The following is a 15,950-nucleotide window of genomic DNA, read 5'->3' as shown; positions in this document are numbered from 1 at the left end:
CTTAGAGAAGGATGGAACATTCCTGGGACAGGAGGCTCTGTCAGGGGAAGGAAGGGCTAGGCTAGGCACAAACACGCACACACACACACACACACACACACACACACACACACACACAGAGAGACTGTGACGCCAAGACCCAACGTGGAAGCGTGTGAACCGGAAATGGGTGCCTGTCTTGCGGATCCACTGGCAGACAGATGCAGAAGGTTCAGAAAGATTCGACCTGCAAATGTTCCCAGCCGTATTCCCAGCTCTGCTACGGAAGTCTGCACTCTGTCTGCAGCATCCTGGAGACACTGCTCACCTCCTTCCACAACAAAACACGTCTGTCACTATGCATGTGTGTGTACGTGTGTGTGCGTGTGTACATGTGATTGATAATGATGCTTCCACAATAACAGACGCTCACACACAGTCAGATAACCCGGGCTGCGCTGTTGTGTAATGGAAGGAAAGGCTGTATGCAGCCAAAGTCAACACATGCTGCTCTGACCTGAACATGAACAGGCCAGTCAGCTGGTTTCAACACACACGCACACGCGCACGCGCACACGCACACACACACACACACACACTCTCTCTCATGACCGTGGTGAAATAAAGGACAACAAACGCAATAAGTTGAAAATCTATCACCACCATAGTGGTATTGACCAGTAATAACTTTATATCATATCAGACATTTACCTGACAAAGTACTACTAAATTGAAGTATAGGATTTCCTTATACTGCTATATGCAATGTCACGTCCATGTATCTATTTCACTTAGAGGGTTGTTGAAGTAAATTTTTCCCCCACTTTGCATTGAAAGGTGGCATCTTGATCAGAAACCTTCCAACCTGCCTCCTCCAGTGTGTTCATTAATGTATCATTAATCACGTTTCAATGAGTGTGTGTTAGTGCAGGTGAGGTGGTTCATGTGTACTTACGTGGTTGTCAGAGGTCTGGATGGGGCTGAGAATGGGAGAGCCTGCTGGGCTGCAGAGTTCGGGGAAGGGGTTTGGGATAGCCGGCAGCGAGGCTGGACGCAGATGATGCTCTTCCTGCAGGCACCTGCAGAGGGAGACACACACACTCATGACAGGTCCCAGCTGACCAGTGAAAACACAGTAGTGTATACACATATTCATGGGAATCATTTGGGTATGATGGGATACATCATATATAAGACTATAAAGTTAATTTCACCTTTGATGTTTGAAAGGAAACAATTCTAGAGTTTTGGAAATAAAATGTTGTTACTTCAGCATTTTGGGGCAAAACTTCTGGTGACTTACAGACAACAATTTATTGTGACAAATAAAGAGTTAATTTTTGTGCGTCAGCAATGCAAAATAATTTGATCTAAGCATAGAAATTAATAAAAATGACACTAAAGACCAACATTTGGTACCAGGTAGATTATCATGGTGATTTGTAGCATCACAAACCCTAACATTAACATCAATAAACTCAATAAGCTAAGCAAACACTAATTGCTAATGAATCAAATTTGAAAGAGCATTTTACTTTTTTCAAATGGATTTTAGCAATTATAATTTGGCATTTACTGGTGATTATGAAATAACACTTCAATTGCAGTGAGAGAAAAGAGCTTCCAGAGGCCCAGTGAGAAACTGTATAAACACAGCTGGAAGCAGCTTGCTTAAAACAATAAAATGAATATCTAACTCTTCTGATACACACAAATCAAGAAAAGCACACAGAGACCAAAAAAAAAAGAAGAACTGGCTCTTCCACATGCAATGCTGTGTTTAATACATACATATATATACATTTTCATTCCTGCAAGCACAGGCCTTTAGTTGTCTTCATACTGAGCATTAAACAGTGAAATCAATGCAGGGGGCTGGTGCTCTGTACCTGACGGCCTGGATGTGCATTGGCTGAGAGTGCCGCAGCCTCTCCCTGGAGGGGGAGGAAGGGGGTAGGGGTGGGGTGTGACGCCGGTGGGCCTGGCCGTGTCCCGGGTAGGCAGCATGGATGTGGTGGTGGTGGTGCGGAGTGTGTGCGTGGCCGTTGTTCAAGAGTAACGCTGTGTCCGTGGCAGAGTACACACTCTCCATGGAGGAGTTCATCTCATTCACAAGCTGCTCCAGATCCACATCATCATCTAGAGGGGCAGGTGGAAGGTAGGGTTGTAGGTGTGGAGAAAGGTGGAGAAAGACAGTGAGTGACAGTGACAGTGAAAGTTGCAGGACTGCAGATATCCACTAGGTGTCGCCTCAGTGGGCCTCACTGTAAGATTACATTTAAACCATATATAACCACCTAATAGCCATTAAAATAATCCTTTACAGACGGTCTTGAGAACTCTCTGCAAATGAGATTAAATTTAAGTGAATCAATCAGCAGCCTATTTAGTGATACACAAAACAGAGTTACAGAAGACCTGAAATGACTACATGTTTTCTCTTGGCAGCTTAGTGAAGGTAAGTCTGGTAATGAACACTTCTACATTTTTAGCTATTTGCCTTTTTTTATATTTCTACCATATTTAAAAACAGCAGGAGAAAATACTTAGGGCCAATTAGCTGTGTGCTTCATGAAGGGTGATGGGGCATCATTCTTTTAATTTGTACAGCTTAGCTTTTTGACCTTTTGTTCATACTTTTTGTGCATACAGAGACAATGCCCCAGCATTCATACCGGCACCTTTAATAAGTCATAATTTAACATGGTCATTTGCCAGAGGCACACCGTGGCCCCGTACCAATGAACATTGGAGCAGAAAGAGAGCGAGAGAGAGAGCACACAGCTTTGTTTTGAAGTTTCACTCCTCCTCGTGTTGGATTTCACTTTGGTTTGGATCTCTTCCAATGGCTGTGTAGTGCACAGACTCTCTGCTTGCCATTGGTGCGACTACATGACGCCTGTCATTCAAGGGGCTGCGGTGTCTATCGGGCACTGGATGTTGGATCCAATAGTCACCCACAGACCAACAACCAAACCAAACCAGGGTGAAAGGGTCCCCAGGATTGCTCTAAGACAGTCAGTAAGGGAACATGTCTTTAACTTGTTTTGGATGGAAAGCTACTTTAAGTGTTTTGATGACATGCTCTTCATTCATTTCTTTTGTTTCTTACAAGTTGTATAAACAGAGCCTTGCGATAAAATCATTTGCCCTTCAGGGACTTGCAGACTGCAACTATAATTTACCACTGCACAGGCAAATGGCAATTTATTTTCTAAATCTAAACTTTAACAAGCTAATGTGTATCTGCCAGGTAATGGGGAGAAATGAACTAGTGGGATAAAAATATCTGTAATAAAGCCAGTTTTAGGTTAAGAGCAGAATAAAAAGTTACTAAATGTGTAAGACCCTTTAATGTCCTCACTAGGCCAGTATGTCCTTGTATGTTTCTGTGTGCATGTGTGTTGTCCAAGGCCCTTTGGTCCTATGTGCGTCCCACCCCAACACCACACACAGAATTCCTGACATTCCTGGAGGAAAAAATTACAGCACTCTGGGAACGCTCACCAGCCTGTTCATGGCACATGGTGGCCAAATGATCAGGACAAAGTAGGGCACCAAAACACACGCAAATACACACAGAAGAGCCCAGGACACCATGTACGCTATGCAGTGCTGATGAGCATGTGCATGTAATTATACAGGAGAATGAAACGTGTACGCACACATACACACAGCGAACATACAAGCCGAGGCTACACAGTGGAAAAGAAGCCGATGTACCCAAAACAGCAGGAGTCGGCCCGTCTGATCTTGCATCGCAAAGAAGTATGCATGAGACAAATACACACACATATATACACACACACACAGAAAGGACAGTCTGGGACACAAGGTCATGTGATGTCGGGGTTCATGAGTGGGACATGGGTTGTGGGGACATGAGGGGTGGAGACACAGTTGGAAAAGAACAAGAGTGCAGATGAGGACTGTCAGATGCTTATTATGTATAACCTGAATATTTGCCTTTTTCACAGCAGAGAGTTTGACTTCTCATAGTAGTAAAAGCACAGATGTTATTAATAATATTAACGATGGCTCCATTCAAATGTCCCAATAAGCCAGGACAGCGACAGGGAGCCAGCATGCACAATACCAGCGGTAGCCAAATGGAATTCAGCCATGATTCATTTTATTATTTACAACTGTGCTTTTTGTACTCTGGTATGTTAAAATTTCTTCTATCAATATATTGAAAGTGAAAATTAGTCCGGTCTCTGATTTCGATCACAAAATGAGTGAATAATGGACGCTTTCCTCTCCTGACAGTCAAAACTGAGAGCTACTAAAACTTTACGTTGCTTTAAGTTGAGTAATAAGCTGCTCAAGTCCATAGTAATTCAACAGCTCAACTAATTCACTATTGAAATGAAGCAGAGCAAGTCTAGAAGCGAATACACAAATCTAATTAAGAGAAAATAGAAAATAAAACATTAAATCTGGCGTAGATTACTGCCTGACACACATGCAGCCAGTCTCACGGTAAGTATCAAGACACATGTCATCAGATCATCAAAACGACATGCCTAGCATAAATGAAGGGCAGGTAACCTTCAACTATCTCCACCCCTGCCCCACAGACCTATGGCCTACTTACTATAAACTCCCCTCTGCCCGCCACTGGCTGATCTACAGGCCTATATAAACACCCCATCTAGTTACCCCATTCACATGAAGCCATATTTACAATACTCTCACACGAGCATGACCACCACACATCAGCGGAGCAGACAATCCAGTAAACCACCAACCCAAGGGAGAAAAAAAGGGGGTCGTGCAGGGAGGATTTACAACCTCTCCTCAGGTTGGTCGCTTTCCAAAAAGATTCCCAAGATTTTCCAAGAAGGCTGAAGGGATCTTTGGGAATATATTGGGAGCAGGTTAACGTATGTGTGTACGTGTTAGGGTGGTAAGGGCAGAAGAAATGCTGAGCTGTGCTAAAAAATGGTGGGGAAAATGCTTCAACACTTTCTCCATAGTAAGAAGTGCCTGCAGCGATGAAGGGAGACAATGTCCTAGATGGAGATTAAGATAGAGAAGGAGAGAGGGGGGTTGAGGGGGGAAAGGGTTTCTAGGAAGAGAGGAAGAGCATTAAGGGTGCCAGCAAATAGGTTTTGGCAGAAGACAGATCCCTAAAGTGAGGTATGGAATGGATGGAAAGGTGTGTGAAATATGGACAAGACTGTGTCATCCATCATCTATAAGATAAAGAATAGACTGGCCATATTTCATATTTTGAATGAAATTTGAAGTTACCATGGTGATGTGGAAAGTTTTGATTGGCCGAGCGCTGAAAGCCTGGAACAATCAGCTCCTCGGGCCTGCGAGAGGAAGTGCGGTCCATGCCTTCCTGTAAAAAAAAAAAGGCAGAAGAAAAGAAAGACATATTTTAAAAAAAGACTGTGGTTAAAAACAAAACAAAAACATGCAGTCGGTTTAAGATGTCAGATATTTTAGTGAAGCAAAACAAAACACAACATGTCATTTTCACAGGGTTCAGAGGGTCAGACAAAGGGTGGGTTCGTGTCTCTGCTATCGAGGAACATCAAGCCTCAAGTTCAGAGACCAGTGACACTGTGGCACCGTGACTTTGTGACCCCCTGACCTTTCGCCCTGTCTCTCTTTCACACAATCACACAGACACACACTTTCACTCTCTGCATCAAGCTCTCATGTGAAACTTGCATCAGGTACTGATTTGTGCGTTTCAAAAAAAGAAACCGGAAAAAAAAAACAAATCAATCATTTTTAGCAAAAACATACCAGCTCAGGCACACTTATACAATCTCACACGTCTGGAGATGCACGCACAGATGGCCAAGTTCCTCACACATTGTCTAATTTGAAGCAGCCTCAAGGCAAAAAAGCTGCAGAGGAGAAAAGATGGAATACGGCCAAATAAATTTTCAATCTTCCCTTTTCCAGGAAAAAGAAGAACGCGGAAGCATTGCTTCCAGGAACTGCTCGTGGCCAGAGGTCCTGTTGTGCATGTATGCACATACACACACACTTGCAGCTCCCCTTGGTGCTTCGAAAACATCCATAAATGCCCAGAGTAAGATTTATAGCTCTGAGAAGCAGCAGCCAAAAGCTTTCCAAGGAAGGCAACTTGGCTTGCCTGTGGGCTGACAGCGAAAGTCTGCAGTCTGCAGGCTTCAGTTTAAGCTGACAAGCTAGAGATACAGCTACCTGTCCACTAAACCCCATCTAATATACTATATCTCAGTCATCATGTGAGAGAGACATGCAAGCCAATGCACACACAACAGTGAGCATTACTACAAAGAAGAAGTGGACTCCTGCTCATACAGATGTGGTAGACTATGCAGGAGCCATTGATAGGCCCATCCCTACAAACTGATGTTGCATGGCGAAGCACTGGTCAAACATACCAAATACTATTTTAAATTCTAGTGAGGACCCCAAAGTTTTGTGACATTTTGTGAAATAACCTGAATCTGTCTGAAGATAAAAATCAGTTATCAGCACCTCTAAATAAATTACCGTAATATATCTCATTTGTTTAATCCATACAAAAAAGTGAGGTAGAAATGAGAGTTCACCACTTTCAGTGTATCAAACTATCTCTAGGCTGGGAGCATCCACTTTGTGGAGTCACTGAATTGACAGTTCGCCTTGTTCCCAGTCTTGGTGCTAAGCTAACCAGCTGCTGGCTATAGACATAGTATCTTCTCATCAAATTCTCAGCAAGAAATCAAATGCACTTGTGCAAATAAACAATGTTGTGTGTGCCTAAATGTTAAATACATTAAGGGGCATAGACTTTAGGAGTTTAAGTAAACATTACAGTCATAAGACCTCCGTGCACCTCTTCTTTCTGCACTATCAGCATTGGTTTGGGACTGTCTTTTCCTGGCATAAGAGTGTAATTGTATACACTGAGGGGTTAGAGGCAGGACAGTGTCCTAGTTATTAGTAGCAGCAGTGTTAATATATAGCTACAACAAGTAAACCCAGGGAAAATCCCCTCCCCTCAGCAGCCCTCGTGCAGTAAAAGAGACAGCTTTAACAGCTACATTGCCCATAAAAACCTCATCGTGAACTTCACATAATGCACTTTCTCTGACTCTATAGTCTGCAGACAGCCCACTGATGCTACCCAGACAGTCAAACAGGTGTTGAAGTGACGGGAGAATCAAATGTGAAAGTCTTTTCTTAAAAGTAACTTAAAGGAAGTTCTCCAAATGCAGTTCTCCAGATGCAGATTGTTTTGCACACTGTCCCAGTAGTTATAAACAACATTCTTGATATTACTAGTCTTAAGGGTATAAGTGGTACATGAGGGGATGCTTTCTTCTTCTAGTTTTATGGCTTGTGAGTCAGTCCTCCAGTGTTGTGTTTTAGGTTTTAAGTTTCGTAACAGCATGCAGCCTTGTTTACATCCGTCTTTTGGGGAACTTCTTCGACATCTTCAACTTGCTGTTTTTTCATTAAGGTCACAGAAGATTTTTTAATAGGGGAGTGAAGATTGTTTGCATGTAGGAGTGAAATGAAACTGAAAACACTTTCATATCCCTGTAATTCACTCTGTTACTGCTGCAGGTCATTTTAAATTTCTGTGTCCACAAAGTAGTCAATAAATTAAGGAATATGTTGTCTCTATATACCAAAGGAGGAAGACATGGTCAAAGTATCTTTGTAAGGTGGAGAAAGAGTGACATGGTAAAAAGGTACTTCTTTCATTGTTGTTGTAAAGGTATTATTATTCCCAAGAAAAACGTGGTCAAAAGTACAACTAAGGCTAGTAAGAATATCATTCATTTTGCAGGTATGTAGCCATAAACCAAAGTATTATAGTAGTATTTTAAATCTTAGTCAGAATAATTCATCCTGAGGTGGTCATGCGCGCGATGGCAATCCATCTGATTATTGTTGAGACATTTCACTAAAAAAAAACAAAAATTTCAACCTAATGGTAGCGCTAAAGGAAAAGTCAGTGAAGCCCTGATGTAAGTATAGGCATCATTGTCTGAGTATCACCAAAGTATGTACAACATTTCATGGCAATCTATCCAATAGTTATACTTGATATGAATGTTTATAATAGATATTTCAGTCTGAGTATGGTTTTTGACATAAGAAGTCATGATTTTGAAAAACCATCCATGTACACAAAGTTGACTGGAGAGACTCAGTAGGGTATGAATTATCTTCTTCATAAAACTTAAACTCATGTAATTGTCTCTGAGCTTGTCAGTCACACATGTATACATGTATTTGTCCACAACCACAATAGCAGTCCTTCCTCTGCTGGTTTTCTCTGCTAGCTCAATCAGTCAGCAATTTGTTTCCACTCAGTACTTACAGTTTTTTGGGTGTATTAAACATATATTTCAGTTGGAATATTCTGGTGGATTAACTACAGCCTGTGAAAAACCTTAGCAGATCAAGCGTAAAGTGGTTGATGAAGGGAGTGCGAAAAGCTCTTGCTCAAGGGTGTTGGCTTTAAACGATGTTATCTCTTCCTGCTCATCCTTTTTCCTGCAGAATGCATCTGCTCCTCTATAACAAGTGTGAAGAGTTATTTCTTACATTTTTCTTGGATTTGTGTTGGTTATTTCTTGTCCTGAATTTTGAAGACTTGAAGTTACATTTGTTTGGACCAATGTCACAGTTCTTGGAGTCAGCAGAACATGTCAAGAAAATCTTATGCCTGGGAGGCCTGGGACCTTCGATCAGCTTGACATATTGAGGTTACTTTTAGTCTTAGTCTTAACAGTAGACATGACTACTCCTGACAGCTCTTTCATTATGAGCAAACCTCTTACCTTTCACTCTATAGCCCACAGCATTAACATCTAGGCATTTCAACACATTTTCTCTCAGAGCATCAAAGGCTACGCTTCCTCGAAAGCACGAGAGTGAGTGTGCCCATTGCTTAGGTGACAGCTGCTAACAACCGCTGACCTCTGACCTCTGAGATCATAAAGAAGAGTGAACTGTAGTCCATGTTTTTAGACAGAATAGACATGTTCAGGAGTGCTGCTGCTGGCACTGGTACTGATTTTTGAGGGCGAAGATCTGTTCCGCTTCATTCTTTCCACTCTTCTGACCGGTTAAAGTCGTAACTCAGCTGAGCTTCGAGTCTGTGGTTTGTTAGCGCTGTGCAGTGCATGTGCATACACATTTACATACACTGGGGGAGATTGGAGGAAAAGGACAGAAAGAAAGCGAGAGCTGCTTGCTGCTTCCTCTGAGACATCTCTGGAACAGAGCCAAAGTTCTCACTAAGATACACACACACACACACACACACACACACACACACACACACACACACACACACACACACACAATTTGGAGACAGGCCTGGAATGCAGCCCAGATTCTCAAACATGCCCAGCGTTATGTATAGCGTTATGTAAGTAAGCAGAAAAGAGGGCTCATTTGCTCCTTATCTATACACACTAAACCTACAGAGACACTCCATGGGGTCTGTGTGTCTGTGTGTGTGTGTGTGTGTGTGTGTGTGTGTGTGTGTGTGTGTGTGTGTGTGTTGCAGCAATGTTGTAACCCACCTCTCTCCCTCTATCTAAACTCTGTTTTTTCTCCAATAGATGCAGGGTGGAGGAATGTTGTTTTCTATGGGGATTCAATTCACTATTCACTGCAGTCTTACTGGTGCAAAACCCTTTCCTGGAAGCTAACGTGAACCAATCCAACTTAATGTCAGCTCAACAGGGGCTCAGCAGTCCCACGGTTTGGGTTAGCAGGGAGCTGCATTTTTGTACCTCCACTAAGAGGAATAAGGCAGCAGACCACGTCACCTCCATCGTCCAAGCGTCCCCAGTGAGACGTCACACCATCAGTCCCATGCTTTCTGGCACGTCACACCACAAAGCTCACAGTTTGTTATTGTTGTTTGTTTAGCACTCTATTTATAGACCTCCACCATGCTCTTTAGCCAAATTCTTTAGGTTACTGGTGGGTTGGAGAGGAGAAAATCCGGGCTAAGGGACAAAGGGCTCATTCTGCAGGAGTTGGACAGTGGAAGTGGGTCTGTTGTGTTGTGGAGATGCCATATTTCACCTAACTAGGCTGGGATTCATTCACTGTGAAGCAAATGGACTCAAAGAGACAATGTACACACACACACACACACACACACAGGTTTTATAACCAAAACATGTGAGGACTATCCTTTAACTACAGTCTTTCCCAACCCATAACCCAAGGCTTAAACCTTTTACTAACCTAAACGTGCAGTAGTTCCGAACCCAAAGTTGTAATTATTCATTTAAAAATAAATATATATATATATATATACACACGTATATATCACCAGACTCAGTGCAATGTCCCTCAGCATTACCACCACCACCCTCACCATATTAGCCTCCTTAAGTTCATTGTTTTGTTCTTTTCCAGCCAGCATAACTGTTTGGTTCACTCATACCACTTTCATCGACCTTGTTTCCAGCAGCAGTGAAGACCAAAAGAGAGCTAAAAGGAGAGTTAATATTGAACTTAGACTCAGGTGGCCAAGAAACATGACCAAATGGCCGCTTTTCCTTGCCACTGACATAAATTGCTGGCTCATGGGGGAATGTTTGGTCTCTGTAAATTAAGCATAGAGTACAGTCTAGACCTGGCATATGTGAAATGTTTCCTTAGATAACCTCTGTTGTGGTTTCAAGCTGTAAGTAAAATTGACTTGACTTAATCTAGTTAGCTCTGTGTCTAATGGATCTATGAAGAAGCAACTGTTTGCTAACATGCAGTATTTTAAGCTGGTTACAGTATTATGTTTACAGCTTGCTCTGTTGACCCCAAGTTTTTAAAAAAACAAACAATTAATGCAGCTTTAAGAGGAACAGGATATATTTTTGTAATTTTAGCAACTATTCCTATCTATTATATTAACATTTTACTCTCCAACTTTATTGCTGAGATGTGGGGAAATGGCGACATCACTGTAACAGAGGCAATGGGATATCAGCAGTTAGCTGACACTGCTTTAGCACAAACTCTCCAGCTAACTTTATTAACTTCCTGATAGGAAATGAGAAAACTTTGGTGGAAAGCTAAGTCTTCAACTGTTGATTCAATGCTGGGCCTTTTTTTCCTCAGAGGACAGTATTGTGCATGCCAACTCACTGTCACGGCTTTGGGACACTTGAAAGTAGCTCATAGTCATTGCTAATGTTATTAGCACCACTCTTTGCTTTTCCTACTATGACATGTCAACATTTCTGCAGTGAAAACACTTTATCTACAAGATGACTGCTGTAGAATTTAAATACCAACATCTGGTAGAACTGCAATGCTAATCATCTCTCTTTACTGTGTGCATGCATTAGCATGCATGCACACAACACTATAGCTACCGAAACATGGTTGAATTGGGTCCATTTTCTTCTCACAAACTGGCCAAAATAAGAACTAAACAAAGTGAAAAAGTTCATATTGTCCTTTCATCTGAAACTTTAAGACCCTTTAGGTCAATTAAGTTTGGAAACCCTCTCTCAATTCTTCAAATAGGAACGGTAATCAACATTTCCATGACTTTGCATCATTAGTTGGTTACAATACAGTTACTTTTCCATTGTTATTATTTTTCTATCATGACCAATCAGAACCACTATCATCAAGGCGATGAGTTGGTATGTGATGATGAGACATTTTGTCATCTTGTCAAACAGTGACTAATAACATTAATGATCACTATGATCCATTTAGGAGCAGCTGGCTCACTGGCAGCAAAATTACACGGAGCCATCATTAAAGTTATAAGTTACAGCTGTGCTTTTGCTGTGATGACAAGTGAAAATATCCAGAGCAGAAGAACACTTCATACATCTGTTTCATGAGACAGGTGAGGGATGAATGAATCAAAAGCTGCAGGAAACTCTGCGCCTGATGAAGGTCTAGCACCAAAATGTTGCAAATAAATGTATGACTGCAACAAATCCACTGTGTGAAAAGTCTGTGTATCAAGTGTTGAGTCATTCTTTCACTTGAAATCAAATATTATATTACTGTATTGTGTTCTTGATGAATATGCAAGCACCCACAACTGACAAGCACTCACATTGTATACACAACAATCAAGATACCTGGTAGTTTGAGTGATGTAGGAAGTAGTCAGGGCATCCCGCTAAGGCCATGGAGTTGTTTCAATGCTCCCTCTGTAGGGATTGACACCCACTGGTCTCACCAGCAACCCTGCACACGAAGGAAGAATACAACACAGGAAACAGACTGAATGAAAAGGAAAGGAAAATAAAGCACCATTCACCAAATGAAGCAAAGATAAAGAATAAAAAGGAGGTTTGTAGAGGTATCTCCCAAAAATAACTTGAAAAAAGTGACCAAAACAGATTAAACATCCCAGGTGAGTGATCAGTGCTTAACTCTGTAATGCAACTTTGGAAAACCTGTATCTATTTATCTATTTGGTATGCTCAAAGAAAAAAGAAAGATCCACACACCCCAGTCTCTCCTAAAGAGAAAACAAAGCCTGCATGTGCGAATGAATGTGCATGCATGGATGAACATGTGCACACCGAATCCAATGTAAACACAGCCATTGTGTGTGACACACACACACACACACACACACACACACACACACACACACACACACACACACACACTGAGTGAGTTCCCAAACAAAGCCTGGGGCTTAAGACTAAATAAGAAACCCTCTCCAAGCTAGCAACACATGACCACTCACCACCTGCAGACTGATGGGGAAGGCAAAGCGGGGGAAGAGGAGATCAAGAGAGGGGGGAGGGCGGGGGGGCTTTCTGAAGGAACTTGAAATAGGAGTTGGCTATTTCCACTGCATTGTGCAGCATTATCGTCTGTGAGTAAGCAGGGGGAAGTTGTGAGAATGTTTGGGAAGAGGATATACACACAATAATATCCATCCTAAACTGAGTTATATGTTTCTTGGAGCAGAAAACAAACTGCTGGATGCCTTTGCTAACCTATTTATTTTGCCTAATGTATCATTTTCAGGGACATTTTTTGATGCAAGTTGCCTACGAGAGTATTAAAAAACAATTCTCCAACTTGCTGTTACACCCAACACTCCCAAACAGGCTTAATGGAGCCACTTCAATATGAAGGTAAACTAATTTCTTGGCCCTGCATTTGGCAGTTTTGGGATCAGATTTCTATCTCTGTTTGTTTCATAGTTTTGGCTGAAAACTTCTATCCTCGCCTGTTGGTGGAAATCCCAGAAATCCCATCAAAATCTAATCGACTGTTCCCTTGCAGAACTCCTATCTGCCCACCCAGTTTAATGGAAAACTGTAATAACATTTTAGAGATATCCACCTCATAAACTGGGTTTTTCTCTCAATTCAAGAAAAATACGAATACTCCAACAAGGAAGATATTACTTGCGAGGATGGATGTTTTCTACAGCCCACATACAAATTTCAGGGAAGTGCTGCAACTGATACTGCTTTCAACAAAGGTTCAGCAAACTGAATCCACACACACACTCACACAGAGAGAGAGAGAGAGAGAGAGAGAGAGAGAGAGAGAGAGACCTCTGCAGCTCTCTCACTAGCTCCTCTCACTCTTTGACTCCACCGTTTTTTCTTCACTTTCTCTCCCAGCGTGTCTCCATTGTACAGGTCATTATATAACAGATATCAGATGGTTCAAACAATATCTCTTCCTCCACCTCCTCCTCCTCCTCCTCCTTTCTCCCTCTCCCTCTCTTTTCACCCCACTAATTACTGTTTCCACTGGGGCTCTGCTATCTTTAGGTCGCTCTGCTGACTGAGAATGTGTGTTTAAATGTGTGTGCACAGTTGCACACACATCGAAAAGACTCTTCGCTGCTGATAATTGCACACTTTTTTCTTTTTTTTTTTTACTGCAACTGCTTTTATATCTCACATGTTCTGGCATAGGCTTATATGTGTGTTCATACCAATCAAACTGCTGGCCTAAAGGGCAAGTGGGGCTGACTGTATGCGCGGCTAATAAGCCTGAAAGCAAAGCCAAAGCTCCAAGTGCTTGACATTTGCTGACATTTGTGGTTCCTCCTGCAGAGAAAGGGAGTAATTCAGCTTTACTGGTCATACAGGGAGATCTAGAGAATTAAATGGGGCACGGAGCAACTTAATAATGCCACACGTGTTTTGGTGTGTGTGTGTGTGTGTTTGCGCACGCACGCGTATGTGTGTGTTTATGGATATAACACACCTACTTCTCTCATAGTACAAATGGACTCCTGATCCTGACGCTGGGTGCATTTTAGTTCCACGTTTTTAGTGACAATAACTGTATTTTCTTATCAAGAAACACTGCAACCTCATCTGAGACATTCACTAATAATCCATGTGCACCTGCACCTTACACACAGTAATAATATCTGCCATTCAGAGCCCCCTATAAGCCTTAATGTCCCCTGATCCTAAACAGACCAGCAGTCTTTATTATACAGCAGGAAGGAAGGAAGAAGGAAGTTTAGCAGCATGCAGAGATTAGCCTATATTAAGTCGCAGCTAGTGGAGCTTTATGACAGACCATCAACACACACACACACACACACACACACACACACACACACACACACTTAGCCATCTTATCCTTGGTGCCATCGCTTCTATATGTGCTGTGGACTCAGATAACGCCCTTACAAAGTTGCAATTAGTAGAAGAGACCAAAGTACAGTTAGGGTGAGGTGATGAATGAGTCACTACAGAGGCTTCTGACACTGATGGAGCATCTTTAAAAAAAAAGGTGGTGTGACCCATCAGTTTTTTGTCTTTTAAGTGAGAAACCTCCCTCCAGCACCACCACCACCATCAATCAAGTGTCAGTGGTGTAGTGTTAGAAAATAAATTGTGCTCCAGGTGGTCATCTTCATACTGTAAACACCACAAATGCCTTCCAGAGATGCATGCTCTGTATCACTTCTATACCTATATCATCTCCTGTAGTCCAACTTATTTAGGATGTGTACAGTGACTTTCTATCTCATGTCACAGCAAAAAAAAAGGAGTTATTTCTGCCAGAAAAACGCAGGTAAAATGAATTCAGAAGCGTCTATAAGACTCGTCCGCATCTTGGTATGTGCACAACAAGCTTCTATAAGAGAAATGGTTGCTGGTTAGTGAAATCTATGCATTCCTACTGACAGATGAGTTTCTAAACAAATAAGCAAAGTGCTTACTGTAATGAAAGGGCAGGACTCAAGAATGGTGTCCAGGACGCACGACGGAGCAGCACCCGGCGCGCTTCGACTGTCCTCGTCTGGATCTCCGCACAAACTGCTTCTCCCCCAAAAAAGTCCGTTCAGTTGTCTTCACCTTGTCCCCTCGAACTGCTTTCCTCGCGCACACACACGTACTCACGCATACACACACGCACACACATCTACGCGAACGCACACTCGCGCACATCCAAACACACGCACACATGTACTGGGCTCACCCTACACTTTTCGACCAGCTGACTCTTCTCGCTCTCTGCACACGCTCTCTCTCTCTCTCTCTCTCTCTCTCTCTCTCTCTCTCTCTCTCTCACACACACACACACATACACACACACAAACACACACACGTACACACACGCACACAGACTACTCACACTCGCTGAAGGAAACCTCCTCTCTCCGCCCCGCCCTGTTCACAGCAGCACACTGCAAAAAAGTCATTTTTACAAGCTAGTGAAAAGTGTGTAAATGTGGTAAAACAAGTTAAAGAATAAAAATCTAACCTCATAAAAGTTTGCCACTAAGCTTTCTAAGACTGTCATTTTATTTCGGAAGAATTTTCACTTTTTTTAATGCTCAAAATATTTGCGATGGTTGACATTTTTTGCAGTGTGTCCAAGACCTGACTTTAACCCTTCAAATAGATGGGGGCCTTCGCTTTGCAAGCTGTAGTGTCACAGTCATTAGTGTCAGACCATCCATCTGGTGTCACCTGCAGGTTTACAGTATGCACCTGAACTGTAACCTGCAGCAAATGTCCAAATGTCAG

The 15,950-nt window shown here is 42.3% G+C and overlaps 1 protein-coding gene across 1 annotated transcript in view; it reads right to left on the bottom strand.

Annotated features, from left to right (window-relative positions):
- Positions 1-15,412, bottom strand: part of LOC128373975 (growth factor receptor-bound protein 10-like) — a 41,487-nt gene extending 26,075 nt beyond the window's left edge. Inside the window, exons 1-5 of the mRNA XM_053334177.1 lie at positions 15,140-15,412; positions 12,057-12,165; positions 5,236-5,329; positions 1,869-2,118; positions 935-1,058 (exon numbers count right to left, since the gene is read on the bottom strand). Coding sequence (XP_053190152.1) covers positions 935-1,058; positions 1,869-2,118; positions 5,236-5,329; positions 12,057-12,107 — 519 coding nt within the window. The 5' untranslated portion in view covers positions 12,108-12,165; positions 15,140-15,412. The remainder of the gene's footprint in view (positions 1-934; positions 1,059-1,868; positions 2,119-5,235; positions 5,330-12,056; positions 12,166-15,139) is intronic.
- Between the last annotated feature and the right edge of the window lie 538 nt (positions 15,413-15,950).

The sequence above is a fragment of the Scomber japonicus genome, chromosome 15, assembly GCF_027409825.1.
Source record: "Scomber japonicus isolate fScoJap1 chromosome 15, fScoJap1.pri, whole genome shotgun sequence".
In the NCBI taxonomy this organism is placed as follows: domain Eukaryota; kingdom Metazoa; phylum Chordata; class Actinopteri; order Scombriformes; family Scombridae; genus Scomber; species Scomber japonicus.
Note: the sequence above shows the minus strand (reverse complement) of the source record. Positions and strands in the feature narration are given on the sequence as shown.